The sequence below is a fragment of the Typopeltis vanoorti genome, chromosome 18, assembly GCF_054136105.1.
Source record: "Typopeltis vanoorti isolate ZY-2024b chromosome 18, IOZ_Tvanoo_1.0, whole genome shotgun sequence".
NCBI classification, from domain to species: Eukaryota; Metazoa; Arthropoda; class Arachnida; order Uropygi; family Thelyphonidae; genus Typopeltis; species Typopeltis vanoorti.
In genome coordinates, this window is record NC_143566.1 from 84,551,045 (window position 1) to 84,572,004 (window position 20,960).

At 34.8% G+C, this 20,960-nt stretch overlaps 1 protein-coding gene across 1 annotated transcript in view; it reads left to right on the top strand.

Moving 5' to 3' along the window:
• Nucleotides 1–19,265, top strand: part of LOC150096877 (ganglioside-induced differentiation-associated protein 1-like) — a 51,734-nt gene extending 32,469 nt beyond the window's left edge. Inside the window, exons 4-5 of the mRNA XM_090408473.1 lie at nt 1,000–1,200; nt 18,609–19,265. Coding sequence (XP_090264599.1) covers nt 1,000–1,200; nt 18,609–18,802 — 395 coding nt within the window. The 3' untranslated portion in view covers nt 18,803–19,265. The remainder of the gene's footprint in view (nt 1–999; nt 1,201–18,608) is intronic.
• The last annotated feature ends 1,695 nt before the right edge of the window (nt 19,266–20,960 follow it).

The window sequence follows — 20,960 nt, forward strand, 5'->3', positions numbered from 1 at the left end:
GCTTATCCCATCTTGTGTGATTTACGATTATTTATTTTATTAGGTTGTCTTTTATTCTTTCATTGTTGTTAGTGCATTTAAAGCATTTTGTAAGTAGTTTTAATCCACCTGATAGTGAAATTAATATTAATGGAGGTTTGATGTCCTACAAAGTACATGCAAACTGCAGAATAAATAATGAATTAGCCATGTGAAAAGTAAGATCCATTGACAGTTTTTAAAATAACTAAATATAAAATGTGATCTGGTGAGACTTTAGTTATATAGTAAGTCGCTGCTCATATGTGATAAGCCTTGTTATCAACTGCAGTTCAGATGTATTTGAGCACCACGAATACAAAAATTTTATAGTTAATGTAAGATATTAACTATTAGAATATCTTATATAAGATCTATAAGAATATAGATTTAAAAAAAAAATTGGCTAACGCCTTTTATTCCCATATAGGAGTAGGCGAGGCCATTTTAGCCCTATCTAACTTTTTTTGGAGACTGAGTGGGCAGTTCAGTCTCCACTGGTACCCAATCAGAGATAGCTAACCCAAGGCTATCGCTAATTAAGTGGCACTATCTCATGGCCCCTAACCCTAACACAATATATTTAATGTCTGAAATAGTGTGGGTTCTACAGTCGATTTTCTTGAGTTTACAGGATGAAATACCCAAGTTTCGGGGAGAAAAAAACCCGCTTGCCCATGCCAGAGATCGACTAACTCGGGAACCGGTTGAAAAAGTCTTAGAAAAATTTCCTCTGGTCTCTGACTAGATTTGAAACCAAGTCTTCCTTCGTGCAGTCAAGCGCTGTGATGTTCAAACACCACATCCACTGAGCTACACAGGCTCCTATTATTATATAATATCTTATATTCTTAACTTTATTAGACAAGTAAATTGATAAAAAATAAGAGAGGAATAAATATGATTTACATTATAAATTAATAGTAGTTCATTATATTTCACTGTTCCTAAGCAGTAAATGTTATTTTTTTTACTTCTTAGAAATGTATGCATCATATATACCATGTTTAAAACAGAAACAAGTTCAATATCCAGAATTTAAGGAACGGTATGAATTAAAAATAAAAAAAATTGAAAAGTTAGATTCTTTCCTGAATGACGTTGATTCTTTCAAGAAGGTTCTGGATGATACGTATACACTTATGAAGAAACTGGAAAGAGAATTGGCAGCACATACCAAAGGTAAAATTATGTAAAATTACCAAAAGATAGATTTAATGGTTGTTTGAATATAGATGGTAAATGCTCAGTCACTAAATGTGAAATAGTTTACTTTAAAACTTCGAAATTTCTGTTTTTCCGCATGTGTGTGTACGCACACTTACATTTTTGAATGTATTGAAAACCTAATTTTCCTTGCTATCTCTCAGAAATACAGTGACATTATGTATCTTCTTCTTTCTCAGATTCCATCAGGAACACTGGGGGTCTGTAAAGGCTTTCTACCAGTTCCTTATCTTTGCTATTAGTCTTAGTTCAATTCAACAAAACTCTTCTTCTCACATTCCATTTAGTCAATCTCCTCCATGTATTTTTAGGACAGCCAGGCTTTCTCTATCCTTATGGATTCCATTCCAGGGCTGTATGACAAATTTCTTGACGATGTCCAATCCATCTAAATTTTTGCTTTTCTGATTTCAAGTTTGACTTTTTTGCTGATTTATTCTTTTCCAGAAGTCTTCATCAGCAATAATTTGTGGACACCAAATTCGAAGTATGCTCTGCAGACACCAATTTATGAATGTCTATAGCTTTCTTTGCATTTCCTTTGAACCCAGCCACATCCAAATAAAAGAACTGATTTAATACATGTATTAAATATTTTTGTTTGTATCATGTGCTATTAAGAAAACGTTTTATTTGTAAAGCATACAGTATTTAAAATTTGTGCCTTAACACATAATCCATCCCCACCATTGTCTTAATTCTCCCCCCAAAAAAAACCCTGATCCCCTTCCAGTTGGGAACCCCTGATTTCATTTTCCATACTCTATTAAGATTTGCATACACACTTCTTGCCTTTTAAAACTTTAAAACCTCTAGTTGCTTCTCCATTTACAGATAAAACACTACTGAGATATGTTCAATTTTTCCATTTTCGATTTTACTTGGTGCTTTATTGTTCACATTGATTCTCATTTCTTTCATTTTGTTTGTATTTATTTTCAAACCAGCTTTCAGCGATTCTTCTTATGAAGATATTCAAAATAAACACACCACATTATGACTGAGCAATTAGACAGACATCGTCTGCATAGTTTAGATCACCCAAAGTTATTTATTTTCCATGATATTGATATTCCTTTGGCATGTTTCATTGCTGTCTGTTCTAGAACATGATTAGCACCAGTATAAATAATAAGAGAGATAGCAGACATCCTTGTTATACTCCAGATACAGTTTGCAAGGGCTGTGGCAAATATCCATCAGGCAGCATCTGACATTGAAATTTGTTATATTCTTCCTTTATGAGGTTTATTATCTTGTGTGGGATTCCTTTTGTTTTGAAGTGCATTCCTCACAGAATCTCTAGCAATAGAATCAAAGGCTTTTTCGTAATTCACAAACAGCAAATATAATGGAGAGTTAAATTCACCCAACTGTTCAATTATTATTCTTAAGGTGTTAATATGGTCTATACATGATCTATTTGGCCCTAAAACCAGACTGCACTCTTCTCACCTTCATCTAAAATATTAAAGATTCTTGAAAGAATAATTTTGCAGAAAATTTTGCTAATGACACATAGCAGGTTTATGCCCCTCCAATTATTACAATTTCCTAAATCTCCTTTCTCTGGTTCTTTCTTTTAAGGTTACACAATGGTCAGCATTCATTGTGAAGAATTTATGGAGACAAAAACACACACGTTGGAGTAATTCCTTTACTTATAATTATGAAAATAACACTTGACGTTTCAAGCTCTGTATTGAAGCATCATTATCAGGAAAACATACATATGTACAGGACACAAACTACATGACACTACACGAAATTAAGCTAAAACTAAATCAGGAGTTCCAAACTGGGGGGGGGGGGGATAGGGAGGAAGAGAATTGGGACCATAGTGGGGTTTGGATTATGTGTTAAAGCAAATTTTAAATATTGTATGCTTCACAAATAAAAAGTTTTCTTAATATTATTATTATTATTACTGGCAACTCTAAGGAGTCCTTAGACTCATTGAGGGAGGCCCTAAACATCATGTCAAGAACTATTCAGCATTCGCACAGTATCCATCACACTTTGCCATGAACTCATTCATAGTCATGGCACCCACAACAGACTCTGGCAGCTTATTCCACTCATTCACCACTCTCCAAGTTAAAAAAACTAGTTCTAACATCCTTGCTAACTACACTCTTGCTCAGTTTCCATGGATGGCCCCTAGTTCTTCACCACTAGACCTGTTCCGAAAAAAAAAAAAAAATTTGTCTGAATTAATCTTATAAAAACCCCTCAATCATATCACCTCTTTTCTGCTTATCAATCAATTCTGTAGCCCACAGATCTTCAACCTGTTCTCGTAAAGTTCATTCCATTGTACTTGGTGCTTTGTTGTTCACATCGATTCTCATTTCTTTCATTTTGTTTGTATTTATTTTGAAACCAACTTTCAGTAATTCTTCTTATGAAGATATTCAAAATAAATAGCTTATCATTATATTTAAACATTTTTAATTAATGATCATATTTACTGAAGTCAGAATTAACTATAGCTTGAATCCATAAATTTAAGATATTAGTATGCTCGAAAGGAAATCTGTAAAAAAAAATTTTTAAGTTGTAGCCTATAAATTTTATTTAAATACAGATTTATTTATCTATGAAACTGAATATGATTTTCAGAGTTTTTAGATTTTTTAATGGTACTATTTTTACACTCAGGAACTGCACAAATATTCACCATTTTTAAAGAGATTAACAAACATTTGTTACAAACTAAAATATAATCGACATATTTAGAAAATCTGATGTGTAGCATACATGTGACCTTCACACTAAAACATGGTCAAATAAGCCCCGCCTGTCAAGCACAATTACGTCTTTTCAAGTTGCAAACTGATAACAGTGAAGTTGACATAGCAATGGTGACATGCTGAAGAGTAACATTAAGATTATCATCACTCCGTTTTCACTTGTAGTATTCTGAGATGCATGTATGCGTGTGTACATTTTTTTTTGCCCATCATGAGTGTATACAACTAATGCTGGGATTCCACAAGGCTCTTTTCCCTTGCCCACCCTCTTCCTTCTATGCATGATCTACTCCAGCTGACTGCTAACCCATTACACAGCTTTGCTGATTGCAGGGTTTATCAAACATTTCACTCCTTTTTGTTTGATAAACCCTGCAAAGCACAAATCACCACAACCTCTAGAACTGTAATGTCTACTACTTTAAATTCTGATCTTCAAAACATTCATTAATGCGGTAACATTATAAACAACAATGCTAGCAAAACTAAACTGCATTATTTCCCTTGTCCTTCAAATCATACCCTTGACAGTACTCAATCTCTATTCAAGTTGAGATTCACCTTCTTGGGAAAACTCCAACCTCAAATCTCTCTTGGCACACATATCACAAATATTGCCTCCTCTGCATCCAAAAAATTAGGCTGTCTTTTTCATTCAAGGCATTACTTTAACTTTAAACAGCACCTCTGTTTTGCAAATCTGCCTGACCATTGAATATTTCTCTCATATCTAGGGTGGTGTCCCTAAGAGCTCCATGAGAATACTGGATTCTATAAAGAAAAGAGCAGTTAGAATGATTGCTGACCTCTCTCTCTCTCTCTCACTCACTCACACACATGCACGCACACTCCACTCATTTGGTCTGCTCCTGTGTGAAAAGGCATTCAGCTCTCACAGTCTGCATCTTCTGTCAATATTTCTATGGCCACTGTTCATCAAAATTTGCATCAATAATTTTCCCATCCTCTTGCAAATCCATCCAAATGCACGCAGCAGCAGCTGACCAACACTCTCTCACAGTTCAACTCCAAACCCACAGAACAAAATTTCCTTTTCTTTGTTTATCCATTTCACTGCTACTCTCTGGAAAAATCTTCCACCATGTGTTTCCCAAGGAATATAACCAACATCATATCAAATTTTAATAAGTTCTTTATTGTCCATCCATAGTAGTAGTAGTGTACTATAGGTTGACCAACCTCTTGTGAATGGGTTCTCCATAAAAAATTATATATATATATCATCATCATCATCATCAAATTCCTGGTATATACCCTCAAGGTGGTGTACAGGATATGATAGTACTACATGAAAAATTTACATCATTACTAACTTCCTATCTACAATTTTCCCTCCAAATCTGTTTGTTACCTGTCAAGATTCCAATATTATCAGATCTTATATTTCTGTCTTCTAAGGCACTTTTTACTGTATCAATCCACCTACATCTTGGTCTTCCTCTAGGTCTTTTTCCTGCCAGCCTGGCAGAGAACACTTGTTTTGCTAATTTTTCTTCTCCAATTCTGTTTAAGTGACCATACCACCTGAGATTAGCTCTGCTAATGAATTCCTGGATGCTGACAATGTCAAGTTCTTTCCTAATATCCTCGTTTTTAATATCATATTGCCATTGATGCTATCTGTTTATTGCCCATCCATAGTAATAGTGTACTATAGGTTGACCAAACTCTTGTGAATGGGTTCTCCATAAATTCTGCTCATCTATTCATGCCCCTAATCTTTCTCAGGACTCTCATATCTGCAGTCTCTAGTCTTTGGTTAAGTGTTTTACTTCTGACCCAGCTCTCCAATCCATAAGTTAAAACTGGTTTGAACACTGTCTTGTATACAAATAATTTAGTTTTCTGACTAATTTCTCTCTTATTCCATATGACTTCCTACCATACCAGCTTTGTTGATTCTGTTGTCTATTTCCATATTTAATTTACCATCTTCACTAAAAATCATGCCTGAGTAGCTGAAATGTTTTTCTTTTTCTATAGGTTCTCCATTCACAATGCAGTTGATATTTTTAATGTTTTTTCTGCCTAATTTTATCATCTTTGTCTTTTTAATGCTGAATTGAATAACTGTTGTAATAGATGTGGTATGAAATATCATATTTATTACAACAGTTATTCAATTTAGTCAGGGAATCTTGCAGACTTGTAGCAGATTTATTTAGAAGTATAATATCATCTGCATAAAGCAAAGAGCTGAGATTAACATCTCCAATTTTGATATCCAGTTTAACCACTATCCTTCATAATGTGATCCATATGGATAATGTACATTCTTGTCTGACACCAGATTTAACATTAAACCACCTTCCTGTGCTTCCTTCAATTCTAACTGCTGACTTACAATTCAAATAAAGACTAAGTATTGCTTGATATAATGCCCTATTGACACCATATAACTGTAGCATTTTAAATAGCTTCTCTCTTGGCACCTTGTCATATGCCTTTTCTAGATCTACAAAACTTAAATACAGATCTTTGTTATATTCCAATGATTTTTCAACTATCTGTCATAAAGTGAAAATCTCATCCTGACAGCCTCTATTTGTCAGGCCTGAATCCAGCTTGTCTTCCCCAATCCTTCTCAATGGTTTCTCAAGTATACTTGCACATATCTTACCAGGAACACTCAGTAATGAAATGAGTCTAATTCTCACATTGTTTTATTTCCCTTTTTTTATATGGGTACAATGAGAGCTGTACTCCAACCATCTGGAATTCGTCCCTCTGTCCAGGCCTTTTGAACTATGCAGCGCAGCCACTGTTAAGACTTTTTATATCTCCATACTTGAGCATTTCTGGTCAAATATCATCTACTCCTGCTGCCTTTCACATTGCAGGCTTTTGATGACTTTTTCTACTTCAAGTATGGATATATATTCCTGACTGCATGCCTGGTCAGTGTTTTTTACCACTGCACTATCATCTCTGCTTGTTTCATTTAGCAATTTTTTGAAGTAATTACTCCATACGTCAAGTATATCTTTTTCTCCTGTTTTCATGTCACCTTTATCATCTCAAATTCCTTTTACAGCACTCTTTCCTCCAGAATATCTTGTAACCTTCTTGATATTTATTTTCAATGTTCTTACCAAAGTCTTCCTATGACTTTTGTTTAGCTAGTTTTACACAGTGTTTAGCTTTCTTACATTTGTCTCTGTATTCTCTAAGAGCAAGCTGACTCAGTTGCCAGGAACTTTTGATATGCTTTCTTCTTTTCCTTCACTGCCTCTTTAACTTCCTGTGTCCACCATGGAGTTCTGATTTTTCTATCTTTGCACACAAGCGCACCACATGTCTCTGGCTGAATCAGTCAGTGTTTTCTTCAGGGCTAGCCAATGAATCTCCAAGGTTTTGTTCCTGTTCTCAAGCTCTTTCATTTTTCCTTGAATAATATTTGTGTATTTTAGTCTGCAGTTCACATCTGAGAGCTGCTCAACTTTTATTCGCTTTAAAACTTTCTTACGTGTTCTTCTTTTCAATATGAAATTCAATTTTATCCTGCTCAAGACTAAATGGTGATCACTTCCAATTTCAAATCCTCTGTACACACTGGTGTCCTGCACCAGGGAGAAAACATCACTATCAACAATAACATAGTCATTCAGACTTTTCTTAATCCTTGCCTCTTCTCTCCATGTGAATTTGTGCACATTTTTATGTTGGAACATTGTGTTAGTAATAACCAGTCCATGTCCTGAGCAGAAATTCAACAGGTATTTGCTATTATTATTAACTTTGCTCTTTTCTCCAAATTTTCCCAAAATATTTTTATATGTCTAACAATCATTTCCTACTCTGCCATTTAGATCTCCAACAAGGACCAAAAAATTCCTCCACATCTATTAGAACCTTCTGTGGGACCATAGGCACAAATAAGTCTCATTGTCCAGTTCCCCATTCTCATATTTGCCCACATCACTCTACTTGAGACTGCCTGCCATTCAAGAAGACTGCCTCATATTTAGTGATGGCTACTAATTCTATTCCTTGATTGTCATTGCCTTAATATAACATTTTGTGTTTATTGCTCAGAAAGGTCTCACCAGTTTTTGACTTTTTTGTTTCAGTCATCCCTATTATGCCGATCTGGTACTTATCCAATTCCTTAGCTAGTTCCTTTTCTTTGTCATTCAGGCGTCTTATGTTGATAGTACTGATCTTGAACTTTGGTGATGTTGAGTTGGAGGAATGGGTTTTAGGATTTGTTCCAGTAGCACTTTTCGCTATTCGCCCTGTTTCCCTGGCGAAAATAACAGGGGCCCCTTGTTTAACTGGTGATGCCTCAAGCCAGCATTAAATTCTCATGTTGTACCATCATTTGATATTTTGGTTTAAGCCAATAAGATTACAATTTGGTCAGCTAAATCCCAAATTGCCAGCCCATCCTTGTTTGTTCAGTATCCAGGTAGAATACCTAACAGGGTGCACCACAAGAAGGTGAGGATTGGACATTAGGTCAGAAGCCCTGGTCAGTTCTCTGCATGCCTTTAAAGGCTATGTGGAGGTCTCCTCTCAGTTATATAGCTTTGACCCTTAAGCACTCCCATATATATAGACTAAACTTACCTTGCACTGCTGTTGGTGCAGTTAAAAACAATAAGAAAGTTCTTAGTGAGGTGAAAGGTGCTATACCAGTTAATACTACAGTTATCTGTAAATGTGGAAATCTTATTGCTGAAATGGAAAAACTTTTAATGGTGTGGATAGATGACTAAAGAAGTTGGCTTGTTCCCTTAAGTGAAGCTATTCAGAATAAATTTTTTGTTTGCCAAAAGTATTCTGAATTTTTCATTTGCATCCCTGACGTAACTACTTTATTTGCATCATTTATGTGCTTAAAAACTTTATTAAACATTACATGTATTTACAAATGTGTATGGAGGAGGGAGAGTGATTCACTATACAATGGCAGTCTTGGAACCTAACATTGTATGATAGTATATAAATGCTATGCTACATTCCCATTTATTTGCACTTTATTTCTTTTTGCTATATGAACAATGTTCACCATAATATTAAATACAAAATCTGTTAAATTAGGGATACATTGTATTAGAGTTCAAAGGAAACAATGGTTAGGTTGTGTAATTAAAGTATGGGTTACATAAATTGTTAATTCAAATATGATCAAAAATTAAATTCTGGTTATTTCTCAAAACTTTAATATAGGCATGCAGTCAAAACAGCTAAGATTTTTTTTTTTTTTTAACATCATACACATATGAGAAGTATCGTGAAACCAAATTTGAATTACAAAAACTAATAGTGTGTTTGCTTGATTACCCATTTCTTTTCACAGTTTATATGGTGTAAAACATTCATTATAATAAAATTATGGAAAAAAATTCTGTGTTAGAGTAATAATTTCAGTTTAATATAAACCAAAATAATTACCAAACATTGCAATCTTCGAATCAAGATTATCATCTGGAATAAACACACACACACACAAAAAAAAAAAAGACAAGCTACATTACTGTACACTTAATATGCTAAAGTAACACTAAAACAGTATTAGTTTGTGCAATATATGAAATAAGAGCAGAAATTATTGCATAGTTCTGAAGTCCCATGTCTTCCCTCAGGCAGTCTATCCTTCACTGTCTACTGTGAGCCCATACATACTGGCCAATAATTCATACAAACTCTAATTACCATCCTTCACAAAAACTTGGGATCATTATCACCCCTCATAAACAAAGCAATAACGGCTTGCTCTAATGAGCAAGCTCTCAAGCATGAATATTAGAGCAAGTTGTTGTTGCTCTGTTTTTGAGGGTGTTAATGACTCCAAGTTTTTGTGAAGGGTAATAAGAGTATGTATTCATGTATTGGCTGGTATGTTTTTAAATAAACAATAGATATAGCAAAAATATCATTATTAAAATTCTTAAAAAAACAGCACTTAAAAATGAAAATAATATAGATTAAATGTATATCTGAAAAAAAAAAAGTTACGCAGTTACAACCTTAATGCTACCTTTAAACTGCTTACAAAACTGAAGAGCGTATTCAACTCCTCCAAAGATCTCCTTCCTTCCTTCCTTATTCCAACTGGGCTGTACCAAATTTATTGTACCTGTAATTTACCTTATATTGGTGAAACGAGAAACACTATTCCAATCCAGAAATAAGAATACAAGTGACACATCAAATTTTAACAAATTTGGTAAATCTGTCTTCTGCGATCACATTCTTAACGCTGTGCACAGAAATGACTGAAACATGGTATGAATGCAAATTTAACACGTTTGCTGCCACGCTACTTCGGCATGGTCTGTTCCCCTATGCCGAGCAATTTCACTTCTTCAAGGTCAGTACGGTAATCTCGTTGCTGGCGGTAAGCATCATACGAGTATACTCGTAGTTGGCTTGTACAATTTTTGTACAAGCATATACGATCTATGAGAATACACAGTTTTGATGCTAACCCCACAAGCCAAGCATTTTCACTTCTTCAAGGTCACTACAGTAATTTCGTTACTGACGGTAAGCGTCGTACCAGTATAACTCATAGCTGGCTTGTGTAGCTGGTTTACCTACTATGAGTATACTTGTAGTTGGCAGCGAACATGTTAAGGAAGCCTGTGAAATTTACAGCAACCATACTAATTTAAACAGCAATGTTAGCCTAAAAATCCCAAATAGATTGCCCACATAACCACTAGTGTTACAGATATTTCAGGATTCTGGACAATAATTTCAGCTCTTATTTTATATATTGGTTACCACTAATATTGTTTTGTTTTACTTATCTGTTAGTAATCTGCAGCCAAATAGATAGCAGGACTCTTGCTTTGATTTTCTTCACTAGCCAAGTAATCTTATGGGCTACCTTAGCAATACGTCCTCTAAACTTTAACTCTCTGTCTACCACCACCCCTAAATCTCTAGCTTCATCTATTTTACAATGAGATCAGTATGATACACAGCTTATAATCAATATATCCCAAAATGCATAACTCTACATTTCTCGACATTAAACTGATACCCATTAACTATTGCCGATACTGACAGCCTATTTAAATTTCCCTGGAAGCTCTCCACATCACCTTGATTAACTATTACTCTACCTAATTTCGCATTATCAGCAAGCAACTGAATATTTCCTTTCAGGTTATTTCCCATATCATTTATGTACAAATTAAATAGCATTGGTTCCAGAACTGAACCTTGTGGCACACCACTAGTCACCTGCTTTCGCCTTGATTCTGCCCCTCCATATACCACTTTTTGATATCTGTTCAGCAGCCACTCTCTTATCCACTTAACCAGTTTCATATCCATCCCCATTTGTTCTAATTTGTGTAACGTGTTCCATGTGGTATTCTGTAAAATGCCTTTGCAAAATCCTGCAAAATCATTGCGTAGCCATTTCCTTTATCCAACTCAGCTGTTACTCTATTATAAAAAGTTAGTAAATTACTAAGGCATGACTAACCCTTCACAAAGCCATATTGACCCTCATAAAGTATCATATTTTTATCTACCCATTCTTGAATTCTCTTTTTTTACCATGCCTGAGATACTGATTGGTCTATAATTTGCTACTCTAGTCTTAGAACCTCTCTTATGCAAAGTAACAATTTTGCCCTCTTTCCACTCCCTTGGAACTCTACCAGAGCTGGGACTTGAATTTAACAGTTTAGTGAAAGGGATTGCCAGTTCCCTTGCACATTCTTGCAAAACCCTAGCTGATATCGCATCTAATCCCACAGCTGTATTTACGTTGAGATTCTGCAATATCCTAAGAACTTCAAATTCATCCAGCTCTGTTCCCACATTAGTTTCTGTCACATAGTTTAAAGCATAACTTCACTAGTATAGTGAAGTTACTGCTTTAAGTCAACAGTTCGCTGATAGGATGCCATGTGGTAGGCCTATCTGTTGATAGATAGGCCTGCCACATGGCATCCTATTACAGTGCCTCTTTCAAACTCCATCAGTTCTCTTCTCACAGCCATTTCACTAAGGACATAGTTGCACTGACTTGGGAGCATTATATTCCTTCAATTTATACCGGCTACAGACACGCAACTCATTACATGGCATGATGCACTTTGTCCATGGTGCTGTTTGTGTGTCGTGATTTATTTCTAAGCATTGTATACATAATGCAGGGGTGAGGAACGTCTGGCCCACAGGCCGTATAAGGCCTGCGAAATCATTTGGTCTGGCCCTGCCAAGGCAACCGTAGACGGAACTCGAAATTCAATAAATCTAGGAGCTTTTTTTCATAGCTCAATAAATTTATATTAAGATTAAGTGAATCATAATAATGATGCAAATTTTGAGGGACAAGCAAGGAATGTCCACTACGGGATAGACAAGACACATACGAGTACATTATGAGACAAACACGTATGCTTCTCCGGCTGCCATGGCAGTCAACAAGAAGACCTCGAGAGTCGATGGTATGAACATTGGATATGTTCCAAATCCAAAATGCAGGACAGCGATCAAAGCAAAATAATCGCATTGCTGGTGACACACACACACTGTATAGTTATTAAAACTTAAGTGGCGTGACATCTTAGAAATGACAACTACAAAGAAAAGTTGATGCAGAGTGTCGATCTTTCCAAGAGAAATGGATAAATGATTTTTTTTTGTTGAAGTCAAAGGCAAACCTGTGTGCCTAGTTTGTGGCGATGCATTAGCAGTAATGAAAAAAGCCAATCTGGAGCGCAAAATACAGCTCAAAACATGCTAAACTCAATGAATTGGGAGGCCATATGCGTCTGGATAAAATCAGTGCTTCAAAAGAAAGCTTCTCGTATTACGACCACATGTTTATTAAGATAAATAAGAATAAACAAACCCAACAAGTTTCATATGTCGTTTGACTGACATCTTCAGGGGTTAAAGGTAATTAAAAGTTTAAACACAAGAAATTAGAAATTACTCAAAATAGTCCATTCTATGATGTTATGGCCGTTCATCCTAACTGTTCATTAAATTAAAAAATTCCGAATGCAGAATCTGTGCATGCTAAGTTTGAACAATGCTGGATGTTGTCGTGTTCTGTTGTTCCCGTTCACACTGTTCAAGGTCTGACTTTACACTTAAGTCAGACCTTGGACAGTGTGAACATGAAGAAACGAACATAAATTTCCTTGTGAAACAGTTTTTTTTTCAATATAAGACATGTTCGTTTTATGCCAGAGTACATTATGGCTGGTGGAAGTTGTGTGGCTAGGCCTGATTTGTGTTCTCTCTTTTTTTGCACGTCTTTTTGGTGTTCGTTCATACGAATTTCCCCTGATCTTCCCGGCTGGCCTACGTAGCAGATGCTACAGGAATAATGAATTTTATAATACACCTGGTTTTTTTAAAGGGTGATGTGTAGAAATCTTGATATTTTTTTCTACCAGAAGAAAAGCAACTTTAATGTTCTTTGCTTACTAATTTGGCCAATTTGTTTGTAACATTCTTGATGTATGGTAGCATGATTCGGTTCTTGAAATCTTGCTTTTGTGATATGCTTGTAGGAGCTGTTTTGAGGATTTTCTTGATTATCTTAGGTTCAAAACCATTTTTTGGAAGATCTGTGTTAAATAATGTAATTCTTCATTTCTTTTTTTTTTCTGTGCTGAAAATATTGTAAGCTCCATTCCTCAAGGTTTTTATTAAACTTATTTTTTGGCTTGGGGGGGGGGGGGGGGGGAGAGGCTGCATTAAGAAATCTTCCTGTGTTGGTGAGTTTTTCTATAAATGGAGAAAGATAATCTATTATCTTTTTCATTGATTTCTATTAGGATATCAAGAAAAGGAAGTTTTTTATGTTCTTCCTGTTCCAAAGTGAATTTTATGTTGTTGTGTAGAATCTTTAAAAGCAATGAGTTCCTCTGTTGTTCCTGGCCATATGATGAAAATATCGTCTACATAACGAAGCCAAATTTTCGGTTTTTTATGATAGCTGTTTAATGCATTATTTTCAAAATTTTCTATATATAGGTTAGCTAAAGCTGGGGAGAGGAGGGGGGAGACCATTGCCAGTCCTTTTTGATCCCAAAATTTGAAAAATGTATTTTTTATGCAAATGTTTACATAGTTCTACAATGTTCGGTGGAAAAGGGTCTTCAAGGAGATTCACTGTTTCATTTCTGGAAACATTTGTAAAGAGGTTGACTACATCCAAACTTGCCAAGATGTAAGGTTCTATGTATATATCCTTTATCTTGTCAATAAAATGTGCACTGTTCTTAATGAATGATGTTGTTTTTCCTATGTGTTTTAAATCATGTTGGTGAGGTGTTTTGCCAGATTCGAGGTCGGAGAGAGTCTCTTCCATCCACTATCGGTCTTAAAGGAATATCTATCTTGTGTATTTTTGGTACTCCATATATTCTAGGTACTAATGGATGTTTTGATTGTAGAGTTTTTTTTTAGTTCTTCAGTCCAATTGGGTATATTTTTAATTAGATCATTGGTTTAATTATCAGCTCGCCAGGTGGGATCTCTATCTAAGGGTGTATAGGTATTAACATCTTCAAGAAGAATTTTCATTTTTTTTGTTATAATCCTCTGAGTTCATGACTACCGTCGCATTCCCTTTATCTAACTTAATTATAAAAATGTATTTGTCTGATTTTAATTTTTCTTTTAGGCTTACACGGTGATCAGAATACATTTTGGAAAATTATGGAGACGATTACTAACTCTAACGACTAACTCAAACACGGTAGTTGTCTCCATAATTTTCCAAAATGTATTCTGATTTTAGTTCTTTGAGGGCTGTGAATTCTGTGTATGGTAAGTTCCTGGGTGGTAATTTGCTTTGTAATAGTAATGCTGTACTTTGTATTCAGATGAGATCCAATGCATAGGATCTGCTACGTAAGCCAGACAGGAAGATCAAGGGAAATTCATATGAACGAACACCAAAAAGACGTGCAAAAAAGGAGAGAACACAAATCAGGCTTAGCTTCCCACACAACTTCCACCGGCCATAATGCACTTTGGCATAAAACGAATGCATCTTATATTGAAAAAAACTGTTTCACAAGGAAATTTAAAGAAGCTGCAAATATGCTTAGAATTCCAACGCAATGCAGCAAAAACCAGGGCTTAATTCTACACCAAGTTTGGTCAGCATTGATAAAAAATATACCTAAGTCAGACCTCAGACAGTGTGAATGTGAACAACAGAGCGTGACAACATCCAGCATTGTTCAAACTTAGCATGCACATATTCTGCATTCGGGTTTTTTAACTTAATGAACAGTTAGATGGCCATAACATCATAGAATGGACTATTTTGAGTAATTTCTCATTTCTCGTGTTTAAACTTTTAGTTACCTTTAACCCCTGAAGATGCAAGTCAAACGACATACGAAACTTGTCGGATTTGTTTATTTTTATTAATCTTAATAAACATGTGGTCGCAATACCGGAATCTTTCTTTTGAACTGCTAAACCATAGAAACCTACGCCTACAAAATCAATGCTCTTCAGCGGAGTTTGGAATCACAACAAGCTGCTTTCACTAGGCCTCGTTATGAAGAGACAATGTTATTGAGACGCGTTATGTAGTGAGCGAGCTAATTGCAAAGAAGCTGAGACCTCACGTAGAGGGAGTTTGTGAAAGAGTGCATGGTGGCTGCTGCAGAGTTGTTAGCACCAGACAAAGTAAAATTGTTTCAGAGTGTTTGTCTCGGAGAACCATCTCAGATTGGATTACTGACCTAACACAAGATATTGAAAAAACATTGAAGGATTCTGCATGAGATTTCCAATTTTTCTCTCTACCTTGTGATGAGACAACGGACATAACAAATAGTACTCAACTGGCCATTTTCATTCGTGGGATAACTGCAGAGTTTGACACGTGAGAGGAAATGCTGTCACTGGAAGTCATGCATGGCACTACAAGAGGTGAGGACTTGTTTTATCAATGAAAAAACTTGAGCTAACATTTGAAAAGTTAAGTGGCCTTACTACAGATGGAGCTCCAGTCATGGTTGGCTCGCAAAAAGGGTTAATTGCATTTGTCAAGAAAGAACTGAATTGTCTCAGTCTTGATCCAAGTGATTTAATTATATGTCGCTGCATCATACACCAAGAAAGTCTCTGTGCACAGTCGTTGTGGCTCAACAATGTGATGGCAACAGTAGTGTCATGCATAAATTTTGTCAAAAGCAGAGGGTTTAACAGCCACCCAGTTTAAGGAGTTACTGAATGATCTTTGAGTCTGAGTACGGTGATCTTGTTTATCACTGTGAAGTGTGGTGGCTGAGTCACGGGAACATGCTCGTGAGGTTTTACGAACTGTGGGATAAAGTCAAGCAGAATTGAAGGGAAAACCTGTCAGGGAACTCAATGATAGCAAGTGGCTGTGTGATCTAGCGTTCATGGTGGACATTGCCAAGTACCTCTCAGAGCTGAACATCAAGCTGCGGGGTCCCCAACCAGCTTCTCATCTCCATGCTTTCAAATGTGAAATCATTTGAAGCTAAATTAAGGCTGTGGAAAGTGCAACTCGAAACAAATAACATGGTGCATTTCCCCACTCTGGAAGGACAAAAGCCTTCTACAACACTTGAATATGCTGATGAATGTGCGAAACTAACTGAGGCATTTAATGAAAGATTCAAGGACGTGAAAAGTAAACAAATGGAATTGAACATCTTTTTGCTACACTGTTCAATGTGGAACCAACTGATGTGCCTGATAACCGACAACACGAAATCATTCAGCTGCAAAGCGATGATGAGCCGAAAGCTAAGTACATCACCCTCCCATTGCTTGAGTTCTATAAACATTACATAAGCAGTGACGAATTTCCCACTTTGAGGAGACATGCATTGAAATATGCATCTGTGTTCGGAAAAACTTACTGCTGCGAGCAGTTCTTTTCAAAACTTACCATCGCAAAGAGTCGACTGCACTCCAGACTGACTGACACAAACCTGGAAAAGCAGTTGCGAGTAGCAACATCATCAATACCAGCCATCACATTAGAGGTGAGTAGTTAATTAAATGTTTCACCAAATATAGCAGGCTAATTTTTAAGTTTATAATTTTGTATGGCTCGTGAATGATGTTATAAATATCCAAATGGCCCTTGGCAGGAAAAAAAAATTCCCCACCCCTGACATAACATGTTATTATTTACCAGTATCTGACCAAAATATAAATATTATAAACCTTAATTCATACAGTAAAAGAAAAGGTGAAAGGGTAACAAACTAGTATTAATCCATACACTGGCTTTGATTTGTTTATACCTGAGTAATTTTACACGGTCATTAGTTACAATGTCACTGAAATTGAAATAAAATTTAGATAGTGAAAGTTTTTCCACTTGGTTATACTATAAATTAAAGATGCCAAGAAATTATATTCTTGGTTAAATCCTTTATCCAAGTGTAAGCAAACAAAGTTTGCATACGAAGTAACTTTATGACTGGGCAACTCTTATATAGAGGCTAATGACTTCACATCACTTACTGTAGCATCTCATAATGCTAAGCACATATCCTTATGGACATGTATAATGCTATGCATTGTCTATGTAGTGACCCTTTGTATAATGCATAGCATTATACATGTCCATAAGGATATGTGCTTAGCATTATGGGATACTATGGTAAGTGATGTGAAGTCATTAGCCTCTATATACGAGTTGTCCAGTCATGAAGTTACTTCACGCACAAACTTTGTTTGCTTACACTTGGATAAAGGATTAAATCAAGAATATAATTTCTTGGTATCTTTAATTTATAAAATTTGGATGCTGTTTATATAACATGGATACAGAACATAAATTAATATATTACATTCATATGGACATTTAGGTGGTTGATATGTGGACTTGTTGCTGTTTTAAACACTCATAGTATCTTCTATACTAGTACTACATAATTAATTTTGCTCACATTCATGAACACTAACAATTCAAGTTTCTAAATATCTTTGTTTTTATATAATTCTACCATTAATGGCATCTGTTCACTCTCTTAATTTTTTTTAGAACTCATATCTGTGGTCTCTACTTTAGACTATGTGATTTCTCCCATCTCTCAGACCTATAAGTTAAAATTTGTGTGAACACTGCTGCATACTTCTAGATTATAGAAATAAAATTTATTTAACTGGCGCTCCACCATACCAGCTTTGTATTATATATTCCCATATTTAATTTGCCATCTTCATTTTGGTAGTCATCAAGTACTCAAAGATATTTTTAAAAAATGTAATGATTATTGAATATTTGAATAGAACACACCAATAAAATTGGATCATACATCCATTTTTACCATTACATTAATAATAGCCCATGGAGTGCAGAATGAACAGCATTTAATTATTCATGCAACCCAGCATTCATCCCAAAAACAATTCATTTTTTAATTAATTATAAAAACATTTTGAATACTATTTGATACATCTGAAAGTTATCAGAAATAAAATGTTTTTATGTATTTGGTAATACAGTGGATTTGTTATCTTCTGACACACCACACAAAATAATAATGTACATAACAGGTTCATACTATTCTATTATTTCTATTTTAACAATTATGTATAATGACAACAGCACATTTTTTACTCTCTCTTTATCTCTCTCTCCCCATTCACTAGATAAATCCAATTGGTGGCTCTGCTCAGAAATGTACAATGTTGCAGATATTGTTCTGACAGTTGCTCTTCAAAGACTAGAGTTTACAGGATTTTGGGAGCATATTTTTGGAACTGGAGAGTTTCCACATTTAGAAGCTTATTATGCTCGTGTAAAACAACGAGAGAGCTTTCAGATGACCTACGCAACCTCTTAACTGTAAATATAAGCATGCGAAAGGTTTTTTTCATAAAATAATTTAGATTAATTTACATTAACAATTAATATAGTGGGTACATTTTATGTTATGAAATTCCAGAACTGTATAAGGTTCAAGGATAGTATTTTGCTGTTATAACAAAGTACATGTTGATTTTAAATATTTTATAATAATAATGTTTACTGAGTTAACTTTGTGACACATTTTTTTAAAAAAAATTATTAGACTACAGTATTGTTGAAAAACAGATCTTCCAGTATGATATTCAGTTTTTTACATTGAAATATTTTCTGTAAATACTGATGAAATTGAGGTTAGGTACATTTCATAATATGCCATCTTGTAATGACCATACCAAAGAGCTAATTATATTTTATAAAATGCTTTTTTTTACCAAAAAAAAAATATATGCAAAATATTGAATATCTTTTATATTTTTGTTGCTGAAATTTATATATGTATTTTTTGAAAAATAAAATATATAAAAGAAAAATTTTATCATTGCCTGAGTAAGAATGTATATATATTAGGTTTAAACAAATTTATTCATTCAAAATTCCAGGAGTTGAGCAAAGGATTTGGGATCAACATATCAGTTTTGCTTCAAATAAAAACCGTTTTGTTGTGTTTAAAGAAAAAAAAATCTTTTGCTGACTGCTTGCAAAATTATGCAATCTGTTGTATTGCATAATAACCAAACCAACAGTCTTGGGCACATTCAATTCATGTATGGAGGAATGTACTTGAAGGAATGTAGAAACATATAGTCGACTCACTATAGCAAACTTATAACAAACTCACTATTAAGAAACTACCAAAACAGTCTGTCCTAACCAAATCAAATGTGAAACTATTTGGGGGTCCCTACGAGTTTCCTAACATGAGAGTTGATTGCTCAAACTGCTTACTATGTTTCAGCCATTCCGACTGAAGTGTGCATGCTCTCTAGAAATCAATGAATATTGTAAAAAATCATAACTTCATATCTTGCTGAATCTCTCTGAACAAAGTAATCAGGGCCGGCTCAACACAGTAAGCAGGCAATGCATTGCATCGGGGCGCCTTCTACAAGCTGAAGTGAGTAGAAAAATAAAATAAAAACATGTTTTAATATTAGCGTTTATTAAATATGGATACGCACTAAATATATTGTAATAAATACTGTGACTTATAATTATCTTTAGCAAAAACTACAAGCTGTTTTTTGCTAAGTGTACTATAGAGCTGGCGGAAGCACTAAATGAGCCAGACCATCGCCCAGGGCATTCTTTTACAGGGGACGTCTTATATACCCAGTTTATTTTATATGCAGTGCGTATTTCCTAGGTGCACACTTATATCGGACTTAACCTCTATTACGAAGTAGCATTTGGAACAGACCTCATGCATTGTTTGTAAATAATCGAACTGTTTATTGCTAAACACAGTGAACGTGTAGTTAATTCACACTGAGGTAAGTAGATTTCAAAATTTAACTTAAGGATTTACAAAAGTGTATGTATTTCTTTAAGTATTTATTTTCATTTATTTATTTATTGCCTTACCAATTTTTTGTTCAATAGATTTTTTACTTCAAAATAAATTCGGGCATAACGGAGACGGAAAAAATTATCAGGAGCTGCAAATAAAAAAAGTGGCAAAAGAACTTGAAAAAGAGAAAAAAAAAGGGCAGCTAACTAAATTTCTCAAAAAGTCTGAAAGTTTATCCACGTATCTCTTAGATAAATTAAAAGATTTAAATTTAGATATTAAAAATTTGTGGAGACAAGGATACGATAACAGGGCAAACATGTGAAGACAACATAGCGGCGTTCAGAGACACACATAAAATATCCTCGAGCACACTTTGTCTCGTCTGCAGCACATACATTAAATTTGGTGATTGCTGATGCTGCTCAACTTAATATTGTGAGGTTTTTTTTTTTAATAGCACTATACAAGAAATTTATAATTTCTTCAGTGCTTTGACTAAATGATGGGATGTACTGAAAAAGTACACCAAAATTGCATTTAAAACTTCATCAGATACTAGATGGGAAATGAGGATTGACGCTCTTCATTCGCTTAGATATAATATTGGAGATATTTTAGATTCTTTTGTAGAAATTTATAATACTCAAATTGACAATAATGTACAAAATACAAAGCAAAAACA